Source organism: Musca domestica, unplaced genomic scaffold, assembly GCF_030504385.1.
Source record: "Musca domestica strain aabys unplaced genomic scaffold, Musca_domestica.polishedcontigs.V.1.1 57, whole genome shotgun sequence".
Lineage (NCBI taxonomy): Eukaryota > Metazoa > Arthropoda > Insecta > Diptera > Muscidae > Musca > Musca domestica.
Window position 1 is genome coordinate 61,398 of NW_026712358.1, and position 15,606 is coordinate 77,003.

At 34.6% G+C, this 15,606-nt stretch overlaps 2 protein-coding genes across 7 annotated transcripts in view; both read right to left on the reverse strand.

Annotated features, from left to right (window-relative positions):
• Nucleotides 1-3,748, reverse strand: part of LOC101899618 (AP2-associated protein kinase 1) — a 49,548-nt gene extending 45,800 nt beyond the window's left edge. For 3 of the 5 annotated variants that reach the window (XM_059128758.1, XM_059128760.1, XM_059128759.1), the window contains exon 1: nt 3,335-3,746. In XM_059128758.1, coding sequence (XP_058984741.1) covers nt 3,335-3,476 — 142 coding nt within the window. In that variant the 5' untranslated portion in view covers nt 3,477-3,746. Of the gene's footprint in view, nt 1-3,334 lie in introns of all 5 variants that reach the window. The other 2 variants (XM_059128757.1, XM_059128756.1) reach the window with 1 other exon arrangement.
• Nucleotides 3,749-10,776: 7,028 nt separating this feature from the next.
• LOC101899458 (acetylcholine receptor subunit alpha-L1) lies at nt 10,777-15,311 on the reverse strand. 2 transcript variants are annotated; one of them, XM_005177535.4, is made up of 4 exons: nt 15,101-15,311; nt 14,865-15,046; nt 11,909-12,563; nt 10,777-11,204 (listed from the first exon to the last, which is right to left on the reverse strand). In XM_005177535.4, exons 1-4 carry the CDS (start codon nt 15,213-15,215, stop codon nt 10,858-10,860), a joined length of 1,299 nt encoding a protein of 432 aa, XP_005177592.2. In that variant the 5' UTR covers nt 15,216-15,311; the 3' UTR covers nt 10,777-10,857. The 2 variants fall into 2 exon arrangements, with proteins under 2 accessions (XP_005177592.2, XP_019890228.1); XM_020034669.2 differs by lacking the exons at nt 10,777-11,204; nt 11,909-12,563 and adding an exon at nt 14,488-14,678 and having other exon boundaries at nt 15,101-15,294.
• Nucleotides 15,312-15,606: the final 295 nt, after the last annotated feature.

The window sequence follows — 15,606 nt, forward strand, 5'->3', positions numbered from 1 at the left end:
ACGTTTGACTTTGCTGCAGCTTTTTTATCCCACTCTGTATAATACGACACGAAACAAAACCGATGTTCAGATTATAGGACGTGTTTTTGTTTCGTAATCCTGCGAGCGGAAAATATCACTTTACTTTTTTACCTAATGGAAGTGACGCAAAAGTGTCGGCACACGCAACAAAAGATTATGATTGTAGTAATTAAAAAAATTATTTCTGTAATGAACCAACGATCTTGATTTATCTTCCTGCACAGACAATTTTCTGTCTTAGGGTGTAGTATCCAATTCGAACTTCAAATACCAAATTTGAAACAATTCCGGTGAATAATGTCGCTAAATTCATTAAAATACCGAATATCGGGAGGTACCGTCATATGGAGGCGTGGACTTGCACAGACAATTTTCTGTCTTAGGATGTAGTATCCATTTCGAACTTTAAATACCAAATTTGAAACAATTCCGGTGAATAATGTCGCTAAAATCATTACAAATGGAGGCTATATGAAGACGTGGACATGGACTTGCACAGACAATTTTCTGTCTTAGGGTGTAGTATCCATTTCGAACTTTAAATACCAAATTTGAAACAATTCCGGTGAATAATGTCGCTAAAATCATTAAATTAAACAGACAGACGGACATGGCTAGATCGTTTTAGAATTTTACGCTGATCAAGAATATATATACTTTGTTGGGTCTGACATGAGTATTTCGAGGAGTTACAAACGGAATGACAAAGTTAATATACCCTCCATAGTATGGTGGAGGGTATAAAAATCATTTTGATTATCAAGCTATACAATACAATTCCTCCACAACACAGCCACACCTCAAACAATTTCGGTGGGTATTGTACCTAAAATCGTCAAAATACCGAATATAGGGATGTACTGATATATGAGGCCTATACGAAGACCTGAACCAGCATAGACAATTTTCTGTCTTAGGGTATAGTATCCAATTCGAACTTCAAATACCAAATTTGAAACAATTCCGGTGAATAATGTCGCTAAAATCATCAAAATACCGAATATAGGGGGATACCATTATATGGGGGCTATACGAAGACGTGGACCTGCACAGACAATTTTCTGTCTTAGGGTGAAGTATCCAATTCGAACTTCAAATACCAAATTTGAAACAATTCCGGTCAATAATGTCGATAAATTCATTAAAATACCGAATATCGGGAGGTACCGTTATATGGAGGCTATATGAAGACGTGGACTTGCACAGACTATTTTCTGTCTTAGGATGTAGTATCCATTTTGAACTTTAAATACCAAATTTGAAACAATTTCGGTGAATAATGTCGCTAAAATCATTAAAATACCGAATATCGGGAGGTACCGTTATATGGGGGCTATATGAAAACGTGGACCTAATACCCAATTACGAACTTAACCTACCAACTGGTAAAATAAACATGTGTGCAAAATTTTAGCCATCTATCTCAATTCATCCGAAAGATAGCGTGATTACAACAGACATATAGACAGACGGACATCGCTATATCGTTTTAGAATTTTACGCTGATCAAGAATATATATACTTTGTTGGGTCTGACATGAGTATTTCGAGGAGTTACAAACGGAATGACAAAGTTAATATACCATCCATAGAATGGTGGAGGGTATAAAAATCATTTTGATTATCAAGCTATACAATACAATTCCTCCACAACAATTCGGGTTTAGAAAGGAACAAAGCACATCCCAACCTTTAAATAAAATTCGAGACATGCGGAAGCAGTTAGTGATGCCATCAACCGGTATACTGTGAATGCCTTTCTCGAAGTCCACCCACCATCCACTGCATTGCAGGTCGAGAGTAATATAAAACCGACCACGAGCTACCCCAAGATCCTAGGGGTCACATTCCACAGCATGCTTAAGTCGCCCGCGACAGCAGCAATCTGCGACAAGATGAAAAGTATGAACAAGGTCCTTAAGGCGCTAGCTGGCAGCACTTGGGGTACGGACAAGGAGACCTTGTCGATCTCTTACATAGGTCGGTCTGTGATCAGCTATGCGGCCCCAATGTGGTCTGCGAATATAAGTGCTACGCCCGTTAAGGTAGTCGAATTGTAAAACCTAAAGCTTGAACCAGATTAGCAGAATACAAACATCCACATTTACTACTGCTACAATAACAGCAACAACGTCTGGTCGACGTGTGATACAGGTCCGCACAATACGCTGCACTTTCTCAATTCCCCGGTCTAACCTACCTCACACACTCCGAAATACCTCTGGTTACAGCCGATCAAGGCAGCTGAATTTTTGAATCTCCTTCGTGAGAGAGCGTTGTTCAAAACTTATATTCAAAGAAATTTTCCAACTATTTATATTTTATGGAGTATCAGTTTGGCTAACATCAGCAAAATGTCATGTAATAAGGCTAAAAAGGCTTGTCGTGGGATTGAGTTAGTACAGCTCAAAGTTATTAGGCAGACAGAAAATTTCAAAGGAATATGCCAATCATCCCAGTATCAACATATAAATGATTTTATATCGTCATCATTAAAAAAAACCTATTAGGGCCGCTGCTGTCTCTAACACGGCAGGCACGACGTACTTATTTTAGAGTTTGAAGATGTTTTAAGATTTGAAAAATGTTCATCAAAGTTTTGTGATTATTCTAGCAACTAGCTGGTCGCCTATGTCATTCGATCAAGCAACGTTCTTTTGGTAAAAAATGAACTGAACTGCCTTTTTTAAACACAGGGTTAGGGTAACTTACCCAGTCATCAGCCAGTAAAGCTCTGCATATACAGCTGTAATTCTGATACTTAAACCACAAAATTTTAAAGTCTGTGACTTAAGTGTCACAGACAAAATTGGTAACACACACTATTCGCAAAAAAATCTTCTAAAATTTTCTTACAATATTGAATGTAGGTTTAAAGGCAATTTATTCACATTCCAGCTTTCTAAAACTGCAAATCTAGGACATCTGATGATTAATATGTTATTTGAAAATGGACAGAACTCTGATTGCAACTTTACCACTTGGAGTTATTGCTACAATCTGGTCATACATTCATTCGCCAAACAAGCCCTACATAATCAGCTGTAATTGTGATATCTACAGAACAACAGCATAATACCTGGGTCTTAAGTGCCCCATACAACATTACTAACACACATATAAATGTGTGTGATGATATGAAAATACGTATCATTTAATTGTCCAGAATTTATGGGTGTCTTTTGGAGTGACACGCTAAAATGACTTGGAAGCAGTGATTTCATGCTTTAAAAAAATACATTATGACCCATTGTACAGATTAGCGTTGTCTGTACAATGCATTGAATCGTAAAATAGGATCAAATGCACTTACCTTCCGCCAGAACATCCTCTATAGTAACCGTGACACGTCCAACAGTAAACACTTTCCCAACAAAGCTATTTACTTCCTTTGTGGAGTTGTGATGTGACTCAAGCTTTTCATTTTTGTCGAATTTAGAAAAAATCTTCTTCATTTTGATGTAATGTCAGTGGGTGAAGTTGGATATGCCCGATAAGTTAGACGAAGTAAATGGTAATATTTCCACTACCCCTATCAAGGTGAACCAATATCAGCAAGTAGCCCCAACAACTACATATGTAATTACAATGACGTCGCCTTTATATCGCGAAAACACCACTTGCTGTTTATTGATTATGCCAATTGTACAAAATAATAACTAAACTGAGAGAAAAAAAAACAAATTTTTTGTCCACTTTCAACTATCGATAAAATGAAAAGTCGACTTTCTCGTTGGTTAGAAATCAGACAATCGATTATATTGTTGCCAACTTTTTGTGGTAGTTCCGATAGTTTCGTTGGATAATTTATAGTTTATTTGTACACTATGAACGTTTGATATAATGTGCGATGTAGTCTGCTTCTGCATTTTGAAGTATTTATGAATACGTTTATGTCAGGAGAGTAGTGCGAGTTATTATAGAAAAATCGCATCGTTCCAATACAAAATTAGATATATTAAAACGGCTTATACGTCCCTAAAAACAGCCCGTTACAACAGGATTGCCAAATCTATCGTTAGAACACATTGTCTTCAGGGCATGATACAGTACGTTTACATGCAAAATCTCTCACTTATTGTGAATAGAATCACAATACGAAATTTAAACAAACTTTAAGCAAAATGTAGACAAATTTTGACGTGAGTTGATTGAATAGGCGAATTGAATGCTTTGTTCCTGAACCTGCGAGAATCTACTAGTTTTGCAATTTGATTTGTTTCTTTCAATCGAGTTTGTGCAGCATAATGGTTTATTCAACCATTCAATCATGTCGGCACAGTTTAGTTTGACTTTTACAATATTTAAAATGGAAGGACATTTGAGAGTGTAACCGAGTGTATTCTTCCACCAGTTTGACTTTGACTTTTACAATATTTAAAATGGAAGGACATTTGAGAGTGTAACCGAGTGTATTCTTCCACCATATCTGGTAAACGAGAAGGTCGAAGTTTTGTGTAAAATATCTTAACCGATATTGTAAAATCAACGAAATATTCAATCATTTCCGTTTTACTAAATACCATTGATACGTTTCTTTATTATAAGTTAGTGATTTCGTTTTTTTTAATAAATCACCAAAGTCTAATACATAAAAAACTCCATTTCGATCTCTTGTGTTTTAAACAAATCTAATCACTCACATTACAAGGAAGTATCAAACCGATAATATTCCTCATAGATGGTGCTCCCGTTACGAACAATCGATTCGTGTTTGCTCACAACTTTTTCGTTTCGCTTGAGCAACTTAAATAAACATGTTGCACCTGACCGGCGGATTGAATTTGATTGGATTTCTACTAATTGCCCGTTCAGATCTATTTCAGGATTTATAGCCTTATCCGTAGTTATTCAACCGAATTTACTGTACAAAAATATATCTCATGACCGGATTTAATTTAAATCCGTTGTGGAGTCTACAGACTAACGAAAAGCATCACTGTGTACAGCATTTGTACGACATTAGTATTGACCATTGTAGAAGAATATAGGTAGTCGCATGGTAGAAGAATATAGGTAGATGTTACCTGGCATTTTTTTTCAACTGTTCCATAAATAAACTTGATTTTTATTAAACGTATAATATATTAAACATGGCAAAATAACTGAAGGTAGAACAAAGCTACCCCTAAACCATTTTTTTTCTTATGATGCCCTTATTCTGTCAAAACATATACACATTTTGTGTATAAGTGTGTATTTTTTTGAAACAAAAATAAAATAATTTGAAATTATTTCAAATCTGTTTGCAAAATAAATGCAAATTTTTGATATAAATGTGTAACAAATTGGGTTTTCCCGAATATAAGAATTTTGTAAAAAAATCAAAAATAAAACCCAAATGTTGCATATTTAAAAGTTTCTTGACACTATAAGGCTCCGTTACAGAGTTGTTTTTTCTAGTTTCCTTGAAGTTGAGCAACTTTTCATTTTGAGCCATGGTATTAAATATATTTTCGTACACACCATGCGAATGGTTTTGGTTTTTTGGTATAAAGTTTTGTTATTACGTCCTTTATCGAGAAAAATGGCAAAAATAGTAGATTATTGCAGGTACTGGAGAAGAGGATTAATTATTTTTAATATTATTGTCCAGTCCTAGAACCAGCGAGAATCTACTACTGCACTGATCATACTCTAACTATATTTCAAAATATTTTTCTTTCGTTTCCACCGTTTTTTAAATTATTTAATGCGACAACCCTGATAACTACAAAACCCTAATATTTAGTATGCACCAGGCATCTCTTTCACTCCTTTTGATCGTTTTTCTGAGACGATCGAGTTAACAACATTTTCCGCTTCCCGAAGTTTAGTTCTTCCGTCGCAGTTTTAAAGTTTGGAATTACGCAAAACAGATGCGGTCGCCTAGTGTCATAAATTGCCAAATTTGTTAACGTTAAGTTGCACAAAAATAATAAACGAAATTGAAATATTCTAAAAGAATTCGAATAGTTTGAGTGCAATACTAAAATGGAAGATAATTGCGAAATTTTTTCTCAATGCGTTGGTAGTTTATGCGCCTGCATTCGCGTGTGCGTGTGTGTATAGCAATTTGTGTCCACTCGTTCTTTCCGTTATCTTTTTTTCCTTCAAGTTGTAAGAGTGTGTGTATTTTTTATTGTGGTTTTGTGAGATGGTTGTCTCAAAAATACAAATTAATATGCATTAGAAATGGCCTGTTTCATATATGTGTTATAGTGTGTGAGAGAAAGAAAAAATCCGTTATTTTTGTCGGTCAATAGTAAAAGTGCGCATATTTTATATTGTTTTGATTTCTTTTTTCTCAAAAAATCAGATAAAAATTGATTAGAAATGCATTTAAAAAAAATAAATAATAAATAAAGATGTAAAGTGCTACATGCAAAATATAAGATTACATCAAAGCTTTTTGCTGGGTTAGACTCCCTTGTGAGGATTTATTTGGTGTTTACGCAATAGAATAGAATTAATAGTGAGTGTGTGTGTGTGTGTAAAATGAAACCAACAGAAAGGAGTATTCCAATGCAATAAATCTGAGAATACATAAAACGTTTTTTGACAGGCTTAAGTCATTGGCTTCTTCGTAAAAGAACAAAGCAACTTTAGGTTGACTTAGTTCAATTTCCGCCCATAGTTAAAAGTCTTCTTCAATTGGGTTCTTTCTCAGTCTCGTCCTCTGCGTCTCTTCCATTCATATTAGTAAGTGGTAAGTTTTGTTAATAAGAAATTAAACAAAAATGTAATATAATGACACTATTATAATTTAATGTATTATATATTATTTCCAACGCTATAGTTTTACTTTTAAAATGTGCTATGTTGATCGGACAAAATGTCTACTTTTCACCACAATTTTTCTATAAAATTAAGCAATAAAACAATTCGGCATTAAAATTAGTACTGATTTGATGACTGACTGAATTTCAAATCCCAATTTACATTCTGACAGCAAACTTCGTTGTCAGGTGAGCTAACTAACCGACCATATATAAGCCATGTATCTTCTAATAATTGTACCATGATTCGATGGTAAATATTTTGAACATATTCTTCAATTCATTTTTATAAGATTGTCGTGGATTTTTAAAAATACTTTTTGTTGATAAACTGCTGCAGATTTTCAAACACACTTCTTCATGAAGTATGTTGTATTTTCTAAAAATGTTATATTGAAGAATAAAAAGTTCCCTTGGCTTTTGTCTTCGGATATTCTTGCCAAAAATAAAAACAAATATCTTTGGTGATGAACATTGATTTAGAAATTTATAGGATTTTTTGTTTGGCCCAAGGACGAACAATATTAAAATTGTTGAGAATCGGTTCAAATTTAGATAGAGCTCATTGAATTTCGGGTTCGTATTCATTTTTAAAAATTGTAAATCTAGAGGATGCTTTAACGGGCTATTATTCAACGGAAAATGCCGAAAAGCAAGAATTTTTGGAAAAGGAGAGAAAAACAAGGGACAGAAAAGCAAATTGGTGTCTAGAGGATGCTTTAACGGGCTATTATTCAACGGAAAATGCCGAAAAGCAAGAATTTTTGGAAAAGGAGAGAAAAACAAGGGACAGAAAAGCAAATTGGTGTCGTTTGTAAGCAATGATTGTCTTGGTTACACTAGAGAGAAGAGATATATAAATGTGAGACAGTCTTAAAAAGGTGTTTGCAATGAAATCCATAACAAATCAAGTTCTGACAAGAAAACAGATCATGTTTATTGGAAGGAGAACCTGTATCGAAACACCTACTGAAATTTGATAATTTAATAAGGTATCTTAAAATGGCCGGGACTGAGGTTGGAGTGACATAAAGCAATTTACTGTCGTCAGAGTGATGTGAGAAGTGCCACGAAAAGGTGTAAATTCACACAGAAGGAAAATAACAAATCAGTTTATTTTATAGCAGATGCAGGTTATACCAACGCTAGTAGTCTTGCATAACATTTAAGCTAGTGCAAACGACCGTTTGGTGAACTTGAAACTGTACTTCGATTCAATAACGATGTCGAATACTCCCGTGGAGATAAGAATAGCTAAAGACTATCAATTTTTAGTTGCAACCACAAAGGCATAATCAAAGGTAGGAAAAACAACGATTGTGGCATTGTATTGACGGATGTTTTATATGTACCAAATTTCAGTAATAATCTGCTACTTGTGAAAAAAGACATAAGCTGGTATTAAAGTACGATTGGTCAAAGAAAAGACGTATATAATGAAAGGAATAGAACACATAGGAAGAGCATACTTACGCGGAAATTTATATAAGGTTAGTTTCAATGTATCCGATCGTGAGCAAGCGGTTGGAAAGAACCAACTGTGGCTTTTGTGCCAGATTTTTATGGAAATATTGGCTCAAGCTCCTTTAATGAACTGGTAAATAAACACATGGTGTTGGGTATTGTTTGAAACCCCCTCCCTCCAAAAAAAAGTTTTTTGTGACATTTGTATTGAGTGTAAACAGTGTCGTGAATTCGCTCTGTTGCATGTGGACCTATCGATCTTGTAGCTTGGAATGGTTTCAAGTATATCGTATCAATCACAGACGACTATACACACCTTGCTGTATACATAAGTCTGAAATTTTCTAACAATTTGTGGAATATGAAGCCAATGATTGAAGATTTCAAGACTAACCGTGGTATACAGTTCATCTGAGCAAAGGAAGTGATATACCATGAAAGGAATTTAAGTAGAAGTATAAATTGCTTATGCCCCTCAAACAACGGGGTGGCCAACCCAAAATCGTATGATACTCGATTCGAAGTCAAAGGCTAGTTATGTTGGGGTATGTTCCAAATGTATATATAAATTATGGAACCCTAAAGTGATGAAGGAAAACAAGATAGTCACCTTAAGAGATTTGAAATTCGATGAGACTTGTTCTCCATTTAAAGAATGTATGAACATAAAGAATCCTTTAAAAACAAGAATTATAGCATGCCAGCTACGCAAACACCCGGCAACGATACAGAGATGAGAACAACTGATGTTGGTATTGATGATCGGATTCAAATTGGGGGTTTCGGCACATATAAAAGAGAAAACCTCTATGTCATCGCTGGTAGATCTCATGAGCATTTATGGATCCAAGCAATAAGCGAAGAACTAAAATCCATGGCATTGAACAATGTTTGGAAAAATTAAAAGAGTCCCTAACAGAAAAATTATTTAAATCGAAGTGGATTTTCCGCTTAGTTGTAAAAGGTTTTCAGCAAAGGACATGTGTGGATTACAATGAAGTTTGACAAACTTTCTACTGCACATGTGTTATTAGCCATTGCAATCAATGAAGGTTTGTCGCTATATCAAGTGAAATAAAAACAGCGTTCTTGAATGGCGAGTTAAAGAAGGAAATTTTATACACATTTCTGGCGGAGTTTCAGGAAGCAAGTCATCTTTAAAAATCTATTTAGTTATGATTATTGGTTGGCCGTAGGCTTCTTTGTTTATTTCCGAAGGTCCATCAAAAATAATGCTATCGCAAGAAGGAAATCTGTCCCGAGTGCTGAACAAATTCTCTATGCAGGATTGTACCCCCGTAAAAACGTCAATGGACAAGGATTCGAAGCTACATGTTAAAAAGATAAAGATAAGATAAAAACCTATGCGTTAAAGGTGAGAATACAAAAAACGTTTTTTTTTTGTTTTGACTGGCTTAACTCATCGGCTGTCTTCTTCGTAGAGGACAAAAGGAGTCTCAGGTTGACTTAGTTCGATTTTGGCCTTACACTTCTTTGTTCTTTTTGGAAGAAGACAGCCGATGACTTAAGCTAGTCAAAAAAGCGATTTATGCATTCTCACCTTAAGCCTTACAGATAGCTAATCGGAAATATGACAAGCAGACAAAATGGTTTTAAGATATCTTAAAGGAACGTTAAAAACAGAATTGAATTATCAAAAGAATAATGATGAGCATCCCTTTTTAGGATTTTCAGACACATTAGGCCAGTGATGAAGTTGATCGAAAGTCTGTAAGTTGTTACTTATTTAAAGTTTACAGATATTTCGTATCCTGGTGAAGTAGAAAGCAGCAGACTGTGGCTACGTCATCAAGTAAATCTGAATATGTCGCGTTAAGTTCAACCGTTTCAGAAGCTATCGGGATGCGTGGTCTACTTCAAGACTTAAACATCATTTAAAATTACCTTGTGACTATTTATGAAGACAAAAAATCAAAGCAGATTTCGTATCAAGCTTAATTTTATACGTGATTCCATCAATAAAGAAATTATCAAGATAGAACCTATCGGAACATGTGATCAATTGGCGGACATTCTCACGAAGTCCCTGGATAATAATCGGTTTAAAATACTATATAAATGCATTGTTTTATTTGATGAAGAGGGTGTATGACACTGACAAATTTGCCTCATCAAAATGCAGGTTTCAGATTCTTAGCCTCTGTGGAGAAAATACTTTAGGGACATTTGACACTTCGTAATATTTATATGCGACTTATGACAGGCGCGAATGTGAACAATAATACTCGTTTTAGAATCTCTTCTATAAATGTTTTTAGTATTTTGATTAATAATAATAACTCTCTTAAATGTAAAATCAAACTTCGCACATTCCAATATTTTTTTCTATGTTAGAGTAGGTGTGAACATGGAATATATGGGTCACCTTTCCACTCTAAACTTCAAATGATCAAGCCCAATGACCATATGGGTTACAATGAGGTAAAATATGTAAGTAACATAAAAAAAGACTAAATATTTAAACTGTTTTGAACTACTCTGCTACATTTGTGAAAATTCTACTACTCAAATATTGGCTTATCGAAAGATTTATTTATTTATTTTTTACCAACATCTGTGAATTGTTTGAATATTTATTAAACAAACGGTTACTCTACACAAAGTAAATAGAAAACAATATCAAATAGATTAAAGAAAAGGAAAAGCAAGTGGATCGTTGCAGGAGATTTGCGAGTAGTTGCCAATCGTTCGATGAGTTACATTTATCTATTAAATGAGATATGTCGTCAGTTTTTGAACAGTTATTTTTGCAGCTTTCAGCCATATTGGATCCAGACTTTTTAGATAGCAATCGCAGTACGAAGGGAGAATTCAACCATCGACTAAAACGGGCAGGCAATGGCGCATTTGTTTTAAAAGTTGATCGGTTGGCGAAAATGGAAAAGACAGCCACTAACTGTGACATGGTTACCATTACGAAACTAACGCCAAAAAAAATTACTGAAAATTAAAAAAGGAAACAAATTTATTAGACGAATAGTAGCACAATATTCAATTATTTGAAAAAAGAGATGTAATTTTATTAAATAGTTCCAAAATTAATATTTTAAAATGTCGATACCATCGATTGTATCGCAACATGTTGGATGCATTTACCTCCCCCCAAAGATATTTGTCCAGAGTATCACATATGTTTCGAAAAATTGGAAGGCATGTACCAAAATACAGCCCTAGTCGTCGCCTACCATTACATCGGTTTAGAGTTTTCACATTTTTGATAATGATTTAATCAACATTAGCATTATTTTAACCTGACAATGTCATAGGAAGTAATTACAGTAATTTAATACTACTCTCCTGTAATGCAGGCGGAAATGAGTTGTCATTACTTTGTTCTTCAGGGAGTATGGACCTTTGCGACCAAATTTTTAGTGGGTATGATAAGGAAATCGAAAATGAAGGTATTTCATTGGTCATTTCTTGGTAAAATATGAGCAGGTATAAAAATAAACGTGTTTGGAGGTTGTCGAGATACAGTGTTCCTCCTCGAAAAGCGAGTCCAAGTTCACAATTTTTAGTGTAAATCCAAGATACATTTTTGATTTAATTTCCATAACGATCTTTGACCGTCCGACAAATAGAACATATATATATGTACATGAGTTCTACATCTATATATAGGGTTAAAACTAAATAGGGTTTACCTATGTTGGGCGCTCCTCTGGAAAAGTGTTGTCCATTAAAAGAAAAATAAATTAATTCCCCCGATGCTAGCCACAAACTTATCGCGTTGATCCAAAATGTTTCGGTGCGTGTTGGTTCCAAACACAAGCTAAAAATTGTGAATGCCGCAATTGAAATAGCTGGACAGCGAAAAATTACCGCGTAAGACGACTCCCTTTGAAACGTGATATTATAGTCCACTGACGTATACGGGTAAAGGCAGCAGGGGTAATATTTGGCAACGTGCGATGCATTGTACCCCATTACTTTGTATTCCATATTTTGTCTATTTACGTTGGTAAAGCTCATGCTTTCGTTTGCATTCACGTGCATTATGTCCACTTCGAATCCGTCGAACGTCCACGAGCCCAAAACCAAGTGACACTCATGCCTATCGTGCGGCCAAAACGTCATATCTTTTGTGCAGAATATGTTAACATCAATAGCATCGCTCCAAAACACCACTCCATTCTGTTTTACCGACACAAACCCATTGCGGTGCATTCGTATGAATTTATTGGGGGCGTTATTGTAGAACTCCAAATCAGGTATCCAAATGTGCCGCTGGTTAACAGTGATATATGTGATATTGCCGTAATCGCTAGGATTCCACACCAATTTTGGATCGCGCCATCTCTGGGGAAATGAATGAAATAATTCAAATGTATTTAGAACGTAAATTAAAAGAAGAACTAGTAGACTTGTTTCAAGATATCCCTGTGTTAAAAATTGTACTATGTCTTCTACCCTCTCTATTATGAAGGGTATACAAAACTTTTACACGCCATTCGCATATTTGATGCACGCCAATTTCACATATTTGATGCACAAAACACGATACGTATTTCCGATTCCAACGAAATTCGGCATGAGTGGCTAAATTTGGTACAAAAATAAATTTGAAAGGTGTGGCGGAGTTTGGCGTAAAAGTAATTTTTTTAAAATTATATTTAAATCGGATCAGATTGGGATATGATTTTGATATACATTTTTTTTTTGAATTTCCACTTGGAACTGGAGATATAGCATCAGAATCGGAGGTACCTCCCAAAAATTTAAATTTTATATGCACATATCTATTGATTGGTTGAAGATACAGTCTCCAAACTTGGAATACGTAACGGAATTTGGAACAAAAATAAGTTTGCCAAATTATATTGTAATCGGTTCAGATTTGGATATAGCTCCCATATATATTTTCGACCGATTTCGTTCATTTGATGCCTCAAACACAATATGAATGTTCGATTCCAATGAAATTTGGAATGTGTGACGGGATTTAATCCGAAAATAAATTTGTCAAATTATATTGAAAACGGTTTAGATTTGGATATAGCTCCCATATATATTTTCGGCCGATTTCAAGCATTTGATGCACCAAACACGCTATGTATCCCCAATTTCAATGAAATTTGAAACGTGTGATAGATTTTATCTAAAAAATTGATTTCCCAAATTATATTGAAATCGGTTCAGATTTCGATATAGCTCCCATATACATTTTCGGCCGATTTCATGTATTTGGTGGACCAAACACGACATGTATTTCCAATTGTAATGAAATTTAAAATAAGTAACGGAATTGGGAGCCAAAATGAATTTGTCAAATTAAATTGAAATCGGTTCAGATTTGGATATAGCTCCCATATATATTTTCGACCGATTTCATGTATTTTATGCACCATATACGATATGTATGTTCGATTCCAAAGAAATTTGGAATATGTAACGGGATTTTGATTAGAAAATAAATTAGTCAAATTATATTAAAATCGGTTCAGATTTGGATATAGCTCCCATACATATTTTCCGCCAATTTCACATATTTGATGCACAAAACACGATACGTATTTCCGATTCCAACGAAATTCGGCATGAGTGGCTAAATTTGGTACAAAAATAAATTTGAAAGGTGTGGCGGAGTTTGGCGTAAAAGTAATTTTTTTAAAATTATATTTAAATCGGATCAGATTGGGATATGATTTTGATAAGAACCATTGACCCACAACGCCTTAGGCTAACACTAAAAAACAACACAACAATTTATTTGAAATACGCTTATTACGGCGAAGTATGTTGCTATCTCGAATTCACTAATTGCAATAGAAATGCCACTCTACTTAAAAAAATTGCAGTTTCCTGCATGGTATTTGCTATGAAATAAATAAATCCAAAGGACAAATCCTTCGTGTATGCATGTCATGTTACTGCTTTTGTAATGATTTTGTTTATTAACGCATTAAATTAGTGCAATATTTTTTTTTAATTTTTAAATTTGTTTTTCTTTATCCAACATATGTTCTAAAATAAAATTTTGAATGCATATAAAATCAAAAGGGGTAGCGAAGCGCACCGGGTTCAGCTAGTATTACATAAATAGGTAACTACGTGATACATGTTTTTTAAAACTGTAATACAACTGACGCCTTTCAACCAGGGTCGAATGAATGAGCCATAATCTTTTTTCATGTCACACTTCACCAATAAATTAGCAACAATCTTATATCCAATGAAGCCGTCCTCCATGTATTTATGTAATTGTTACCAAAATACGTGGAAATTCAACTTGGACAGAACTCATTTTGTTTTTATTTTTACATCTCTACCAACTTTTTCTTAAGAACATAAATAGTCTTACTGTTTATTTTCATATTTGCTTCCAAAGAGTTGTATTACTTGCTTTTCCATCAAGATTAACCCAGTTTCCTAGCAAAGTTCCTTAAGACGGAGACCAGGTCCTCAATTCTTGTTCTATAAATGAAAACATTTATAAAAGAAAACCAAATAAAAAATATTTTTCATTTCATATTTTTATAGAACAAGAAACCAGACCCAGATCTTAGAAAAACCCTTTGGCTCACTCGCATTAATTTTGGTTATTGAAATGTGAACGCGGATACAAAATGGCAAAAGTATGTTTTTTTGTTATTGACTTACGACGTGCAACAATCCAACCAAATGAAATGCTCCATTTTTTTCCAAAAAGTCGAAGTGCTGCATTTCGATGTTGACAAAAAGCATCACAGTCTCATTCAATCCTTGTACTGGTCTCGAGGAGGGATGGTAGTTCGCCAGTAACGTTTTCTTGAGCAAATCCCTATCCATATCGCCCGTTGAAACTATAAAAAGAAATTAGGTGTTACAACAACCATAATTTACATGTGAATGCCTACCATGATCTGCTCCACTTGCAGATGCTATAACTCCCGCGAAAGCAAAACAAATCGACAGAGCCAGCATTATTTTAACCGACACTCTTTGGCACAACGTGAACACGACTGCCTTCATCCAATAACTAAGACAAGCAACTGCCGCTGACTACCCATTTAAGACACACTGCTCTTCGCGTTTAATTCAGATTTATAAAAACAACATTAGAATTCCAGATTCCTATGTGTAGCTTTCTCTGTAATCCAATTGAAGTAATTGTCTAACAAGCTGCAATAGGGAGCCTCACACTAGTAATCAATAAATTATCACGTATTTTCCAAACTATATTGCAGTCATTTCATGCACACATACATTATGTCGTATAATATTTTGCAAACCATGTGATACCCTACAACACTACAATATATTAGAAGACCCCTTATGTCCAAATCCATTTTGGAAGATTTCGCTTTTGAAATTATGTCACGGAGCACTGCCCACATATTACCCTTAGCATTTTGACCGGGAA

What these genes read in the sequence shown, in the direction of transcription:
- LOC101899458 (XM_005177535.4), bottom strand. Translation starts at nt 15,215, where the DNA reads ATGAAGGCAGTCGTGTTCACGTTGTGCCAAAGAGTGTCGGTTAAAATA. An exon ending in TGCAAGTGGAGCAGATCATG is followed by an intron (nt 15,047 to 15,100) that starts GTAGGCATTCAC and finishes TTCTTTTTATAG; the next exon opens with TTTCAACGGGCGATATGGAT. An exon ending in TGGTTGGATTGTTGCACGTC is followed by an intron (nt 12,564 to 14,864) that starts GTAAGTCAATAA and finishes TCATTTCCCCAG; the next exon opens with AGATGGCGCGATCCAAAATT.